Below are 13,308 nucleotides of genomic sequence, written 5' to 3' on the forward strand. Positions count from 1 at the left end.
TGCCTTTGTACAATTCAGGCACCTTTCCATATCCACCATTTGGCTCAGTAGTCTGTAACATTATACAGTCATATTATTTCTAATATTGGTAGTATTTTAGTATTCTGTTTCTATGAGCCTTTTAAATTCATGGCAACGAAATTGCATGACATCATATAGCAGAGTAAAGACATAAAAGTTTTGTAACCTTTTAATTTAAAATACGTTGATCTAAAATAAATTCAAGTTAAACACAAAATTGTCTGCAATTGGTATTTTTTTTTAATTGAGACAATGAATACTGAATTGAAAACTGTTAGCTCATTAGACAATGCACTGAGTGATGAAAGCACCAAGGACAACCAGGTCTGAAAGAAAGGAAAGGAGAGGGGAGGGGAGGAGAGGAGGGGAGGGGAAGGGAGGGGAGGGGAGCAGACGGGATGACAGGAGAGAGGAGGAGAGGGAAAAAGGAAAGGAATAAAAGGAAAAGAAAGGAAAGGAAGGGAGGGGGAAGGAAAGGAAAGGAAAGAAAATTATATAAGAAGGGGAATTTGGGGAGTTCTGAGAAGGCTATCCATTCATACAGATTATACCTAAACTAGAATTATTTCTTCTTTTTAATTAAGAAACATTTAGAATGAACAATTTTTCCATTCTACAGCTGCTTGTATTATAATTTCTAGAAAGTGGTACCTTAAAGTCAATCTATTTCTTACACAAAATATTGTATTTTCTTATTATTTTAAATTTAAAAATCATTAAATTTTCTTTCTATTTCAGGACTGCTGACACAGCTTTAGAAATCTATTCTATACTCCCAAATCCTCCCTGTAACGAGAATATAATCTTTAGCAAGATGGCGGCCACAACTGCCCTCACTGCATGCTTGTGGCATCAAGAAAGGGAAGGGGGTGGAGGCCCAGAACACTAGGGGGACTTCTACCCATGCCGGGGTAGAGGTAAGGGAATCCAAGAAGGGGGTGGGTGAGACTTGTAGACAGGAGTAAGGGAGAGTCACAAGAACAGGACCTCTACACCCTCTTTGGGCGGCCAGGTGAGAGGTGCCCGGCCAGCAAGTCCAGGTACTCCAATCAGCATTAGGGTGTCCTGCAGAAAACATATTATGAAGGAAAGACAGGAATGAGTGGCATCCTTGGAACCATCTGGTGGGAGTTGAACTGCATCGGCAGAGGGGGTATGGCAAGTCCAGCATCCAGTTGAGCAATTAAGGGAGATCATGAAAGCAGTGTTCAGCCATGGATAGGGGTCAGTCTCACCATGGATAGGGGGCAGTCTCACCAATGGGTAGGGGGCAGTCTCACCAATGGGTAGGGGGCAGTCTCACCAATGGATAGGGGGCAGTCTCACCATGGATGGGGCAGTCTCACCATGGATAGGGGGCAGTCTCACCAATGGGTAGGGGGCAGTCTCACCAATGGATAGGGGGCAGTCTCACCAATGGATAGGGGGCAGTCTCACCATGGATGGGGCAGTCTCACCATGGATGGGGGCAGTCTCACCAATGGATAGGGGGCAGTCTCATCATGGATGGGGGCAGTCTCACCATGGATAGGGGGCAGTCTCACCAATGGGTAGGGGGCAGTCTCACCAATGGGTAGGGGGCAGTCTCACCAATGGATAGGGGGCAGTCTCACCATGGATGGGGCAGTCTCACCATGGATACGGGGCAGTCTCACCAATGGGTAGGGGGCAGTCTCACCAATGGATAGGGGGCAGTCTCACCAATGGATAGGGGGCAGTCTCACCATGGATGGGGCAGTCTCATCATGGATGGGGGCAGTCTCACCAATGGATAGGGGGCAGTCTCACCATGGATGGGGGCAGTCTCACCATGGATAGGGGGCAGTCACACCAATGGCAAAGGAGGGGCAGTTGACAATAACCAGGGCTTGATTGTGAAGAGTGGACAAGTGGCTGAAGGTTGGTGAAGGGATGATCAGCAAGCCAGGTTTGGCCACTCAGTGGGTGACCAAAATGACCCTGTGGTGGAAATTGTCAGTGACTTCAGTACTGAGTAATCAGTGAATAGGTCTCAAGAAGCAACATCTCAATATAGAATGTTGGGCCACCTGAAGCAGTGAAAGACAGCAGGCACACTGGGGCTTGGGAAATGGCTCTAGGGACATAAAAGGAGTTGAATGGACTTGGCAGTAGCAGGTTTGGAGCTGCTTGATTGCAGAGCAACGACAGGCCAAAATGGAAGAGGAGGACCAGGAGAACTCAGAACTAAGCAGTAATGGCTGCAGACACTGTGCACTGGAGGATGTTGTAGATACAAAAGTGTGATTTTGGAGGTGGTCCAGTGAAGTCAGAGTTTCAGGTTTTGTCCATCCCAGATGGCTGCCCAGCACAACTGAGGTTTCCAGGAGGTGCAGGCCATAGAAACTGCGGTGGAGGTGGCCTACTAGGCAAATGCCAGGTAGCGATTAGTCAAGGTTGGTGGGCCAGTCTCCATGGCTACCCTGGGTGTTAACAGTGGAGGTGTCTTCCAGCAGGTAGGAAGTCTATGTTTGGTCCAAGAGGGCATAAAGTAGTCGCTGTGGATACGATGGGGCAGGGGTCCTCGTAATGCTGATACAAGGTGCACAGGCAGTGTCTGGGCCCAAAATGTGTCTGTGAGGTGAAGGTAGAGAAACTTTTGTGCACAAGGCAGCTCCTCATAGACCAGATAGACTCAAGCTGGGGTTAAGGGCTAGATGAGTGCTGCCTCTGTCCTGTGAAGATGGAAGGTGTGTAAACCCACTGGAGCACACCTAAATGTCTCAGTAGCTCTCTTCATCTCTTTGTGGTAGGTACATCATCCACTTTCAGCCCTGGTTGTAAGGAGGCTCATGCTGGATTGTGCTGCTTGCCAGGCCATAAACAGCCATTGCAATAGAGCACAGGAATAGCTTCTGTCACGTCTGCCTGCTGTGGGCCCAGAGTCCCACCTGACTGTGCTTCCTGGAGAAGCTTGACAGAATCTTTAAGTAATGAAATCAATCTTCCAATCTTTGGAGATAGCTGCCAGCTATTGTATTCTTGGCCTGTGAATTGTAGACCCTTCCTGTTCAGTACGCACAGTACAGCCAGGTGGCACCTTTCCTGTTGGGCCTCCACATCAGGTGTTTGAGAGGGCTTCGAATTTCTGCCTGTGTCAAGGGGCCTACAGTAGTATCCCCTTACTCGAGGTTTTGTTTTCCATGTTTTCAGATACCGAACTTCAACCACAGTCTGAAAATTTTTAATGGAAAATCTACAAATAAACAATTCATAAATTTTAAGTTGATCTTGGAGGTAGTCCAATCAAGCTAGAGTTTCAGGTTTTGTCCGTTTCAGATGGCTGCCAAGCGCAAGTAGGGCTCTGAGTGTTTCCAGGAGGTATGGCTGTGAGTGGTCTGATGAAATCTTTTGCCATCCTGCTCCGTCCCACCCAGGACATAAGTCATCACTTTGTCTAGAGGATCCACACCATGCACTCCCTGCCCATCAGTCACTTAGGAGCCGCCGTGGTTATCAGATAGACTGTCACGGTATCACGGTGCTTGCATTCCAGTAACCCTTGTTTTACTTGACAGTGGTCCCAAAGCACAAGGATAGTGATGCAGGCAACTTGGATATGCCAAAGAGAAGTCGTAAAGTGCTTCCTTTATGTGAAAAGGTGCAAGTTCCTGACTTAATGTAAAAAAAAAAACAAAACAAAAAAAAAACAAAAAAAAACAACCCTCATATGCTTCTATGAAGCATAAGAAACCCTCATAGGTTTCTAAAGATTTAAGGTAAGAATGCATCTTCTATCCATAAGAATTTTCTTAGTCTGTTTTCTGTGGTCATAACAGAATAGACAGGCATAAGGGAGAGTCACCAGAACAGGACACTGAGTAATTTATAAAGAAGAGAGGTTTAGTTTGGCTTACAATTCTGGAGGCCTAGGAGTCAAAGATCTGCCCACTATATCTGGTCAGCTTCCAGTTAGGCATCTGCCATGTCACAGCATGGCAGAAGTAGAAAAGGAAGTGAGTGTGAGAAAGGGATCCAAGGCAAGGAGGAACCTCACTTTGTAACAACCAGCTCTGACAGTTACTAACCCAGTCCTGCTAGAGAGAGTGCTTGCTTTGGGATCTGGGATTCGTTCTTCCTCACCCTCGCTGTTTGTGGAGGTGGCAGCTGCTTTCTTAACTGTGGCCAGGTGGTGACTGGCAATGCCTGTGGTGCTGCTAGGGGTAATCTGGTGCACTCAGGATGATCACGCCACAGCTCACAGGCCTCCAGGTCAGCCAAGTGCAGAGTAGCAACTCTGAAGTTGGATGTGCTCCTCATGGGCTGCTGCTGGCAGCACCCAGCAGGATTGTAGGGGGTGGTAAAGCCCTGGAGAAGCCGCACTGTCTCACTGGGAGCATGCAGAGGAACAGGGAATGGCAGCAACATGCCCGTTGGTGATATGGTGACTTTGCTAATGGCATTAGACCAGGGATCTGTTGAAGAAGCCTCTTTCCCCAGTTGGCGGACAACAGATAAGCCTTCTGTGGAGAAGATGTACTTGAGCCTTCTTGATCTGTGGGATCATGATGCCAGGACCTTTGGGGACGAGGAGCTCCTCTCCCACAGCTGAAGCTAGAAACATACCAGCTGGTGGTTGGCTCTTCAAGCCCAGGGTGTCCCCCAGCCTACAGCATTCCTACCACCCTCCTCCTAGGAGCCCACCTTCCTGTGGGACCAGAGTGGTATTAAAAGTAATTTTGGCAAATTTTACCTGGTGGCGACCTCCAAAGCAGAGGCACGAAGTGAAGGTAGAAGGCAGCAATAGATGTGAAAACAGAACAAAAACTGCCAGACCCACTGTAGAGTGTTCCTCAGACCTCACCCAATCTCTCGATCAGAGCCAGGCCCTGGCCACTCTCCCTTGATCCTCCTATAGAAATGGGTGTCATCACTCATTGGCTTACTCAAATTTCATCCTCACTGCTAGTTGTGTTCTGAGGTTTTGGGTGGTCCCAGTTGGCCAGCTTCACAAGGGTGATTTATCCCTGTCATCAAAGATGAGTCTTAGACACCATCTAATGCTCAAGTAGCTTATTCCAGCAGTGCTCTTACAAGACAGAAAGCAGGAGCTGGCTGGTGTCACGGGCCGGATATAGTCAGAGGTCAGATGACCAACTGACTAGGAGAGCTTCTATTTGAGGACCATTCTCAGAGTTTGGGAGATCTTTCCCATTTCTTATACATGCATGTATTCAGTCTGGGTCAATTACCAAGTGTTTCTTTCATGGAGCAAGTTTAATCTAGTAAGGTTAGGCTTTGTTCTAAGATTTATGAAAGTTGCATCTGTGCTGAGGTGGCCTTGTCTTCTGGAAATCCCTGGGCCAGGCTGCATCCTGCTAAGTGACATGTAATAACACCCCTGTGAGATGCTTGAGTGGGCCTTATCACTATCATTAATCTTAAAGCCACGAGATGCCTCTTGTATTATACTACAGTTATTAAAATATTCTCTTCCTAAAAAAAACTAAATTTTATTTATGAACTCCTTTCCCATGTATTTAAGTTCCCCGATGTTTTTAACCTAGGAAAAGAGTCTAACGAAATGAATCCACTGAAGCTTCCCTTTTAAAGTCCTAAAATATCCTTTGGGGTTCTAAAACAAGTTTTCAAAGGGCAGTAAGTAATTTCAAAAGCTTTCTCTTTATCAAGAGAATCAAAAGATAATATGGCAAAAGATAAACAGCTTGGCTCGTGATCTTTTGGCAACTTGTATATCTTCTGACAGAGCAGAAGAAAGAAAGAATGAAGGAAGGAAAGGGAGGGAAGACAAGGAAGGAAGAAAGAAGGGAGAAAATAAGAGCAAATAGCAAAATATTAAAAGATTGATTTAAAGTTATTTTTAAATATCCATATAATCTGTCAGCAGATGTGTTTAAATGCAACAGTTACCATTTTTAAAGAAATGGTCTATTTGTCATAATCCTCTTTGTATACTTACTTTTGCTAATACCTATATTTCTAAAGAAAAGCAAAGTTTTTCTTACAAACAATATGAGCACAACTCTATAGTATCATAATGCATAATGGTACCAAGAGACAGAGCCCTCCCTCTCCCGTGAGTTAGATTTAACCTTAGTGAATGCAAAATCCTTTATGATCCCATGCTCTCCATTAGGCAATGTCAGAAAACGTCCACAGCAAATGCCATAATGCACTTCGAACATGAATAAACATCAAGGCTTAGCTGGTTTTGCTAATGCTTCCTCATTACTCAAAAAACTATATTTTTAAATACAGAGTTCACTTGCTACTTTCACATGAACTTATTTTTAAGAACTAAAACATTACCCTAAAAAGTATTAATAATTTTTTAAGCACCACTCTAAAAATTATTTCTGTAGACCTTTTCCACACAAGAAAAAAAATCAACATTATTTGTCTTTTCAGTTCAGAGGTCTCATGGCATTTTTTAAACATACTTAAAACCATTCCATTTGTGATTTTCATGTACAATGTGAAAGTCTGTCCAAAAGTCATCCAAACCTAGGGTCAATTATACCCTCAGATGCTAGTTTTGTAGCTCACATGCACCTGGGCTACAGAACCTTAGCAATAATACTCTGGTCTGGAACCTTCACTTTTAAAAGTCACCTGAGATTCCACACTTGACCTAGAACAAAGCAGCAATTTCTCTGAGTCATCCCTGTGCGTTCGTGTCCAGAGCTCACCTACACTTTGAGACCTGGGAAACAGGGTCTCAAATTGGATATAAGTCTCTTTTGCCAAATCATCTTCCCAAAAAGGTTCTGACTTACATTGCAGTTTGCAAACTTTGTACAACAAGAAACAAATCAATGGTAGGATAACAACACAGGCAGTACTGGTCACCACGAGAAGGAGAGACCATTGAGAATCATCTCCTTCAACTCTTTCGGTAGAAAAGGTGATGCATTGGTCTTTCTGGGGAGGCACTCCTTTTGGACAGACACAAGCCATGTATTGCCCACCAGGTTCCAAGCCATCTATGGTTACTTGGTTCTTGCTGGAGTCTGCATTCAACAGCAGCAGGTCCTTCCCACCATACTTGGAATACAACACAGTCACTGCAGAGTTATGTGTGGTGTTGATCATATTCCACGTCAATGTCACACTCTCTTTAGTCTCACTGACCACTCTGAGGTTTTCTATTGTGGCATTTGTCTCCGTAAGCATTGTTTGATCCAACAGTGCCAGCTCTTCTTTCTTACTTGTGCTGGCTGGAGGAAGTTTACTTCCATTCTTTGCCACCTTTAAATTTATTTTCCCACCTGGGCGGAGCTGGAATGATCGCTTGTTGGCCATGGTGGTACTTGCTGAGATGCTTGTGCTCAGAGTTGTGGTTGAAGAAACAGTGGAGGAGAAGAAAGGAGATAAAGAGAAGGAAGCAGTAGAGGGAGGAGGCAAAGTAGAAGCAGAAAAAGAAGATGTAGGGGAGAAGGAAGAGGACCAAGGATATGATGATGCGCTAGATACAGATGTAGATCTTCCAGATCCCGGCTGGACATCCCACTCAGGATGATCTCCAGTTCTTTCAGAAGTGTCTGGTGGTATTGGAGTTGTGGTAATGCCAAGCACTGTCACAGTAACCACAGCTTCTGACATCCCAGCCAGATTTTTGGCCTTACATTTGTAATCCCCAGCATCTTTGGAAGAAATGCCTGTCAAGCTCATTATGGACCATCTGACTCCTTCCTCTGGAGATTCTTGTATTACTGGAAGAAAACAAATATATACTCTGTGAGGAACAAAAGGAAAATTCAAGCCACCAATCCAACTGAGGAGGAAACAACTATCCGCTCTACATGCATCCTCTCACAGAAGCCAAGAGGGAAATGGCACCCTGCAAGTCTCTGACAGTGGGCGATAGTTCTGCAAACTGCTTACATCAAGGTCGAGGACCTGCCAGGTGTTGTGAGGTCTGTATAGGGAATAGTATTTTTAAAAGACAAAAGGCTGGGAATCAGGAGACTTGGGTTCTAGAAATTTTTGCCCATCAAATAGTGTTTGGTTGTAGATAAGTCAATTCGTGTCTTTAGGCCTGTTTCTGCATTTATAAAATAGGAGGATGAGACAAAGTAATCTCAAAAGTCCCTTTCCATTTTAAGTCACTGTGATTCTATAGAATGTTTTTCATAAGACCTTACTTAAGTATTTCTTATTATATGTTTTCATGGTAATAAAATGCATATATCTCTATAGCCAGAGGTACAGCAGATCATTTTCTGGCATGGCAGAGTCATCATTTGTATTCCGAATAATTTATTTTATATTTAACTTAGGTAAACTGGCAAATCATGGATTCTTTTGTTTGCAGAATAACATATAGTTTTTTAAAAAACCAGAATTTTGCTATCCTCAACTCTGATATCTGGGTATATTTTCATTCTGCCTTGATTTCAGAAGCTTTTCAAAGAATAATAATAATGCGCAGAACAGTATCCCAGTAGCCCAAAACTTAACTCACTAGCTGAAACTGTGGACCACTGACTACCTATATATAGGAACATTAGGCCTCAACTTTTTTATTTCCATCAGGTTTCATTATTTCAACCTGAATTTTAGTTTAATTTTGAAGAGTTTTAAAAATATCTCACTTTAATTGTCAGAATATCACTCTTGAAATTGGGCACAAAGCATGCACACTGTCACACTAGGATCTGAAAGTCTATATAATCAATATTTCTAAAAATTATACTTTTTGATTCATAATAAGGTGTCCATGTAATTTATTATTTAAATAATTATTCAAAAATGAGAGACTTGTACAAAAGCCCCCCGTCCTTTTTTTTTTTTTTTTTTTTTTTTTGAGACAGAGTCTTACTCTGCAGTGGCATGATCTTAACTCACTGCAACCTCCGCTCCCACGTTCAAGCAATTCTCCTGCCTCAGCCTCCTGAGTAGCTGGGATTACAAGTGCACACTACCAAGCCTAGCTAATTTTTGTATTTTTAGCAGAGACGGAGTTTTGCCATGTTGGCCAGGCTGGTCTCAAACTCCTGACCTCAGGTGATCCACCCACCTCGGCCTCCCAAAGTGCTGGGATTACAGGCATGAGCCACCATGCCCAACCAGCAAAAGGCCCTTTTTAAAAAATTGTAAAGGCTGTACATTTTGAAGTGAGCCGTATCCAAGATGATGAGGCAAGACAAAGCCTTTGTCTGCCATTGTTTCATTCTACCTGAGAAAAAGAGTTTAGATTGTTTAATTTTATCTAGGTAGTTAGATAAACTGAGGAGAATACTAATGAATAAAATGTATCTTTAAAATCCCTTGCACCCAATAATCTTGAAATATTTTATTAGTGTTAACTAGCTAATTTCAAATCACACAACACATGATGTTAACTTCAGAGCTTAGTAAACTCCTTTGATCATGGGGCTGAATTAAGAAAATACCTGTGTAATTAACTGGCGAGCTGTCAGATCTGGTCCATGTGAGCTGTGGGGTGGGGAAGCCAGTGGCATCACACCGCAGTAGAACATTACTGCCCAGAGCAGACATGATTTTGGTGGCTGAGGTCATCACTGATGGTTTCAGACAACGCTCCAAATCAGCCCGCTGAAACAAAATTCCTGTGAGGCGCTCAGGTTCACTGCAAGTCATCAGTGGATCCAGAAGCACTATAGCAGGGTCAACAACCTTTGACAACTCAATCATTTTGGAAATATGACAGTCACAGAACCAAGGATTGTCCTGTAGACCTAAAACAGAAGGTGGGAAAGGTTGACAAAGATTATTCTGATGACTTCAGTTTACCTCCTGCCTCTTGAGAAAGTAGGGATCAACACTGTCTCCCTATAAACAGAAGTGCTTTGTGGGATGAAGCAGAGTCACCTTTATGTCAGTTTTGCTCTGCAATCCAGCAATCTCGATGAACATATCCTGTCCATTAGTTCAGATCATTAATAATCATGGCTAATACTTATTGAGCATTTACTCTGTGCTAGATTATGTTCTAAGCACTTACCGGTATTATCACATGTAATCTCAATAATCCTATGAGAAAATGATATTATTATCCCTATGTTAAAGATGAAGCTCAGACTTCATCTATCCCTATGTTAAAGATGAGGCCTCAGAGGGGCCCAATAATTTGGCCAAGGTCACAAAGCTAATTAGTGTCAGAGCCAAGACTTTAATCCAGGTACCATAGAATGCCATAATACAGTAATAAAAATCTTTCAAAGGTGCTATGAAAGTATTTACAGTATTGTAAGTATTATAGGGTGCTCAGAGGCACCTAACTCAGCCTGGAATAGGTTATGGTTTTATCTGATTTGAAGGTGTACTGAGGTAATGCAAGCTTTGTGTGGCAAAAAATATAGAGTGAGATGCTGGCAATGGCAGTAGAGAAGTCTAGAAAGACTGGTGGAAGCAAGAACATGGCTTGGCATGAATGTCATATATGGTGACCATGAAGGTGACTTGCTCAATACTCCCTTCAAGAGAGAATCAGCTGCAAGCAATGCAGTTATCAGACAGCTTCCAGTTGCAAGCATCTTCAGGATGTCTCACTTTCAGAATTGTTAGCAGAAGCCTTTGGGCCTTCAAGGAGGCTATCAGTGAGGGCTTGAAGAAAAGTGAGGAAAATGTTGCTGGAAACTAGAGGAAAGAAGATCCTTGCTATGGAGTAGCAAAAAGTTTAGTAGCACTGTCACCTGTGGTCCACATGGAAAATCAAAAACATACTCAATGCAATGTGGTCTACCTGCAGATATTTCCACAAAGAGTATTGAAACTACTCCCTGGTGTGTTTTAGGTAATAAAATATAAAGGAGAGGCAACAGTTAAAGAAGAACTGTTAAATATAAAGGAATCAAAATTTGCTGAGTTCAATTAAAAAACTGTTTCTTATTCTTGGCCTCTCCAAAATTCTCAAATTAAGATAGAACTTCAGAGCAAACATTAAATCCAGGTGGGACTATAAAATTTGGTGCTAAAATCTCAGAAGGATCTAAGATGGAGCTTTTGAGCATTCTGCCAGGCAAAAGTCTCTCCAGGATCTTAGGAGTGATGTTCCATAACAGCCTCATATAAAGCCCAAGATAGAAAAAAATTTATCACAGAGATTTGTGGTTATAGCTTTTTACTAATGGAGTGCATTATAAATTGAGAAGAAAAGATAGAACTGCAATTTTACAAATTCTAACCATGGTGGAAATGTAACTGTTAGTTCATAAATTCTATATTTTTATTATATTTTTTAAAAATTATAATAGCAAGTCATGACTGGCTCGTATTTTTCTGCCAGGATTGGTAAAACTTTACTTTCTCATCTCCTGTTTTAGAAGTATGCTTTTCTTCCATGGGTGAATAACTTTAAACTTTTCCTCTTATATTGAATCTTGTTAATCTATACCTAGTTATTGAATCAATATTAATTTGAATTCTATTCCCTTAACTGTTGGCTCTTTCATCCAATTTTATGTGGTAAGCAGACTTTCTAGTTTATTTTATATTGCTATGACTAAGTGTGGCTCTGGAACCTAATGTCTGGGCTGAAATCTCGGTTCTGTCAAGCTTCACCCCCATGAGATATCTATAATAACAACCTCTCTCAGCCTCATCTATAGAATGCAGTAGTTCTTTCATAGAGTTGCATGAATTTGTAATTACATAATTCATGGAAATTACTTCGAACAATGGTTTATTCATAGTGATCTTTAACCTTTCTTGCTAAACATAGTACTTAAAATCTTGTAAAATATAGTCATTTCAATCTCTGAATAAGTAACAAATTTCATTCACATAAAACATATTCCCTATACTAGGGTCCATATTTTCTTGATCTTAACAAAAGAAACCAAATGTAATACAATCTGTATGTCTACTAAGAAAGAATTCAAAACAAGTACATAAGTAATGGTGGAGATATGATCTGATAGATACCGAAACACCTATAATAATGCAGTCAGTTCATAGACATTCAAAAACCCATTTCACCACCAGATACCACATTAGATATTCAGTCATTATTGTACGTATTAGTTGACCCGATACGTGAAGGCCAAATTTACATATATGAAAGAGAAATTTTAAAAGTAATAGGAAATGACATTCTCACCAACTTTACTGTGCCTGGGCTCCTGATGAGGCTCAACCATTAATTAATTCTGTGACCTGGGTGATGCAACCTTGCTGAGCCTCAGTTTTCTCATCGGCAAAATGGGAGAGTTGACTAGATAAATGCTAGAGCTTTTTACAGCCATAACGTTCTATCAGCCTATAAAATAAAAATAATGATCATAGACTAAAAGAAACCAAAGATGGAACAACAAACTAACACTAAAATCCATCATCACTCAGTAAAAAGCAGAAGAATATGATAGAATGCCTAATTTGTAACATTTTTATCTCTATTGATTGAGGTGCTAAAGATAATCTGTGGATCTAGACTCTCCTAATAGTGCTTATTTTTAAATGTTAAATCTTTCAAGTTTGTGACTTTTCTATGTCTACACCGATACACAGTTCAAATGTGAATATCATACAAAGTGAAGCCGGTTTATCAACTTTGACTACAATACAGACTAAAAGTAGTCAATTCTCCTTTTACAAACAGTGTAACTGATTTTACTTATTAAAACGGAGGGGAGGGGGAATCATGAACCTCTTCCAAAGGCTGAAATCCCTTCAGTAGTTTTACTTTGTACACGTATTTTTTACATTAACCAGTTTTGCCTTATATACATGTAAATGTTATTATAAAGAACTAAATTTGGAATTAGATTGTTAGACTGTGACCCACACAGTTTAACAAATTAATCAGGTCAGTTTGTGTATAACGTGCCAATAACCTCTACAAAAAGTTACAAAAGATTAAAAATGTTGCTATCAGTTGGTGTTGTCAGCATTGTGAGCTGTAATTTGCAAGAAATCAATGAATAAATATATGACTTGCCTCTCACAAATAATTAAATATCAAAGTGAGGATCCAATCGCATGTCTGCTCCCTGACCGAGAGAGAAAACCAGCAAAGAGAAAAGCACAGGACGCAAACTGGCAAGTGTCCTCTAGGGCAAAGGGATGTTATCATAGTGCCTAAGAGGAGGAAAGGGAATATTTTAAGTTAGATAAAAACAATCAAAAGATTTAGAAAGGAACATGTAAACACTCACCTTAATATAGTAAGAATTCATAAATAGAATGATACTAAAACATTTATATTGAAATAAAAGGTTACTTATATTTTATATCCATAAATTTGTGTCAATATTCTATATATAAAAACTATGCTCATCATAGCTATTTTATTATTTAATTTTAAGATTAATTTCTAAATCTGCCAACACATCAAATTTATTCAGT

The 13,308-nt window shown here is 41.1% G+C and overlaps 1 protein-coding gene across 1 annotated transcript in view; it reads right to left on the reverse strand.

Annotated features, from left to right (window-relative positions):
* Window positions 1-172: 172 nt before the first annotated feature.
* LRIT3 (leucine rich repeat, Ig-like and transmembrane domains 3) overlaps window positions 173-13,308 on the reverse strand; it is a 38,544-nt gene continuing 25,408 nt past the window's right edge. The window contains exons 3-4 of the mRNA XM_055274870.2: window positions 9,396-9,701; window positions 173-7,712 (exon numbers count right to left, since the gene is read on the reverse strand). Of these exons, the coding sequence (XP_055130845.1) occupies window positions 6,568-7,712; window positions 9,396-9,701 (1,451 nt within the window). The 3' untranslated portion in view covers window positions 173-6,567. The remainder of the gene's footprint in view (window positions 7,713-9,395; window positions 9,702-13,308) is intronic.

The sequence above is a fragment of the Symphalangus syndactylus genome, chromosome 4, assembly GCF_028878055.3.
Source record: "Symphalangus syndactylus isolate Jambi chromosome 4, NHGRI_mSymSyn1-v2.1_pri, whole genome shotgun sequence".
Classification (NCBI taxonomy): Eukaryota; Metazoa; Chordata; class Mammalia; order Primates; family Hylobatidae; genus Symphalangus; species Symphalangus syndactylus.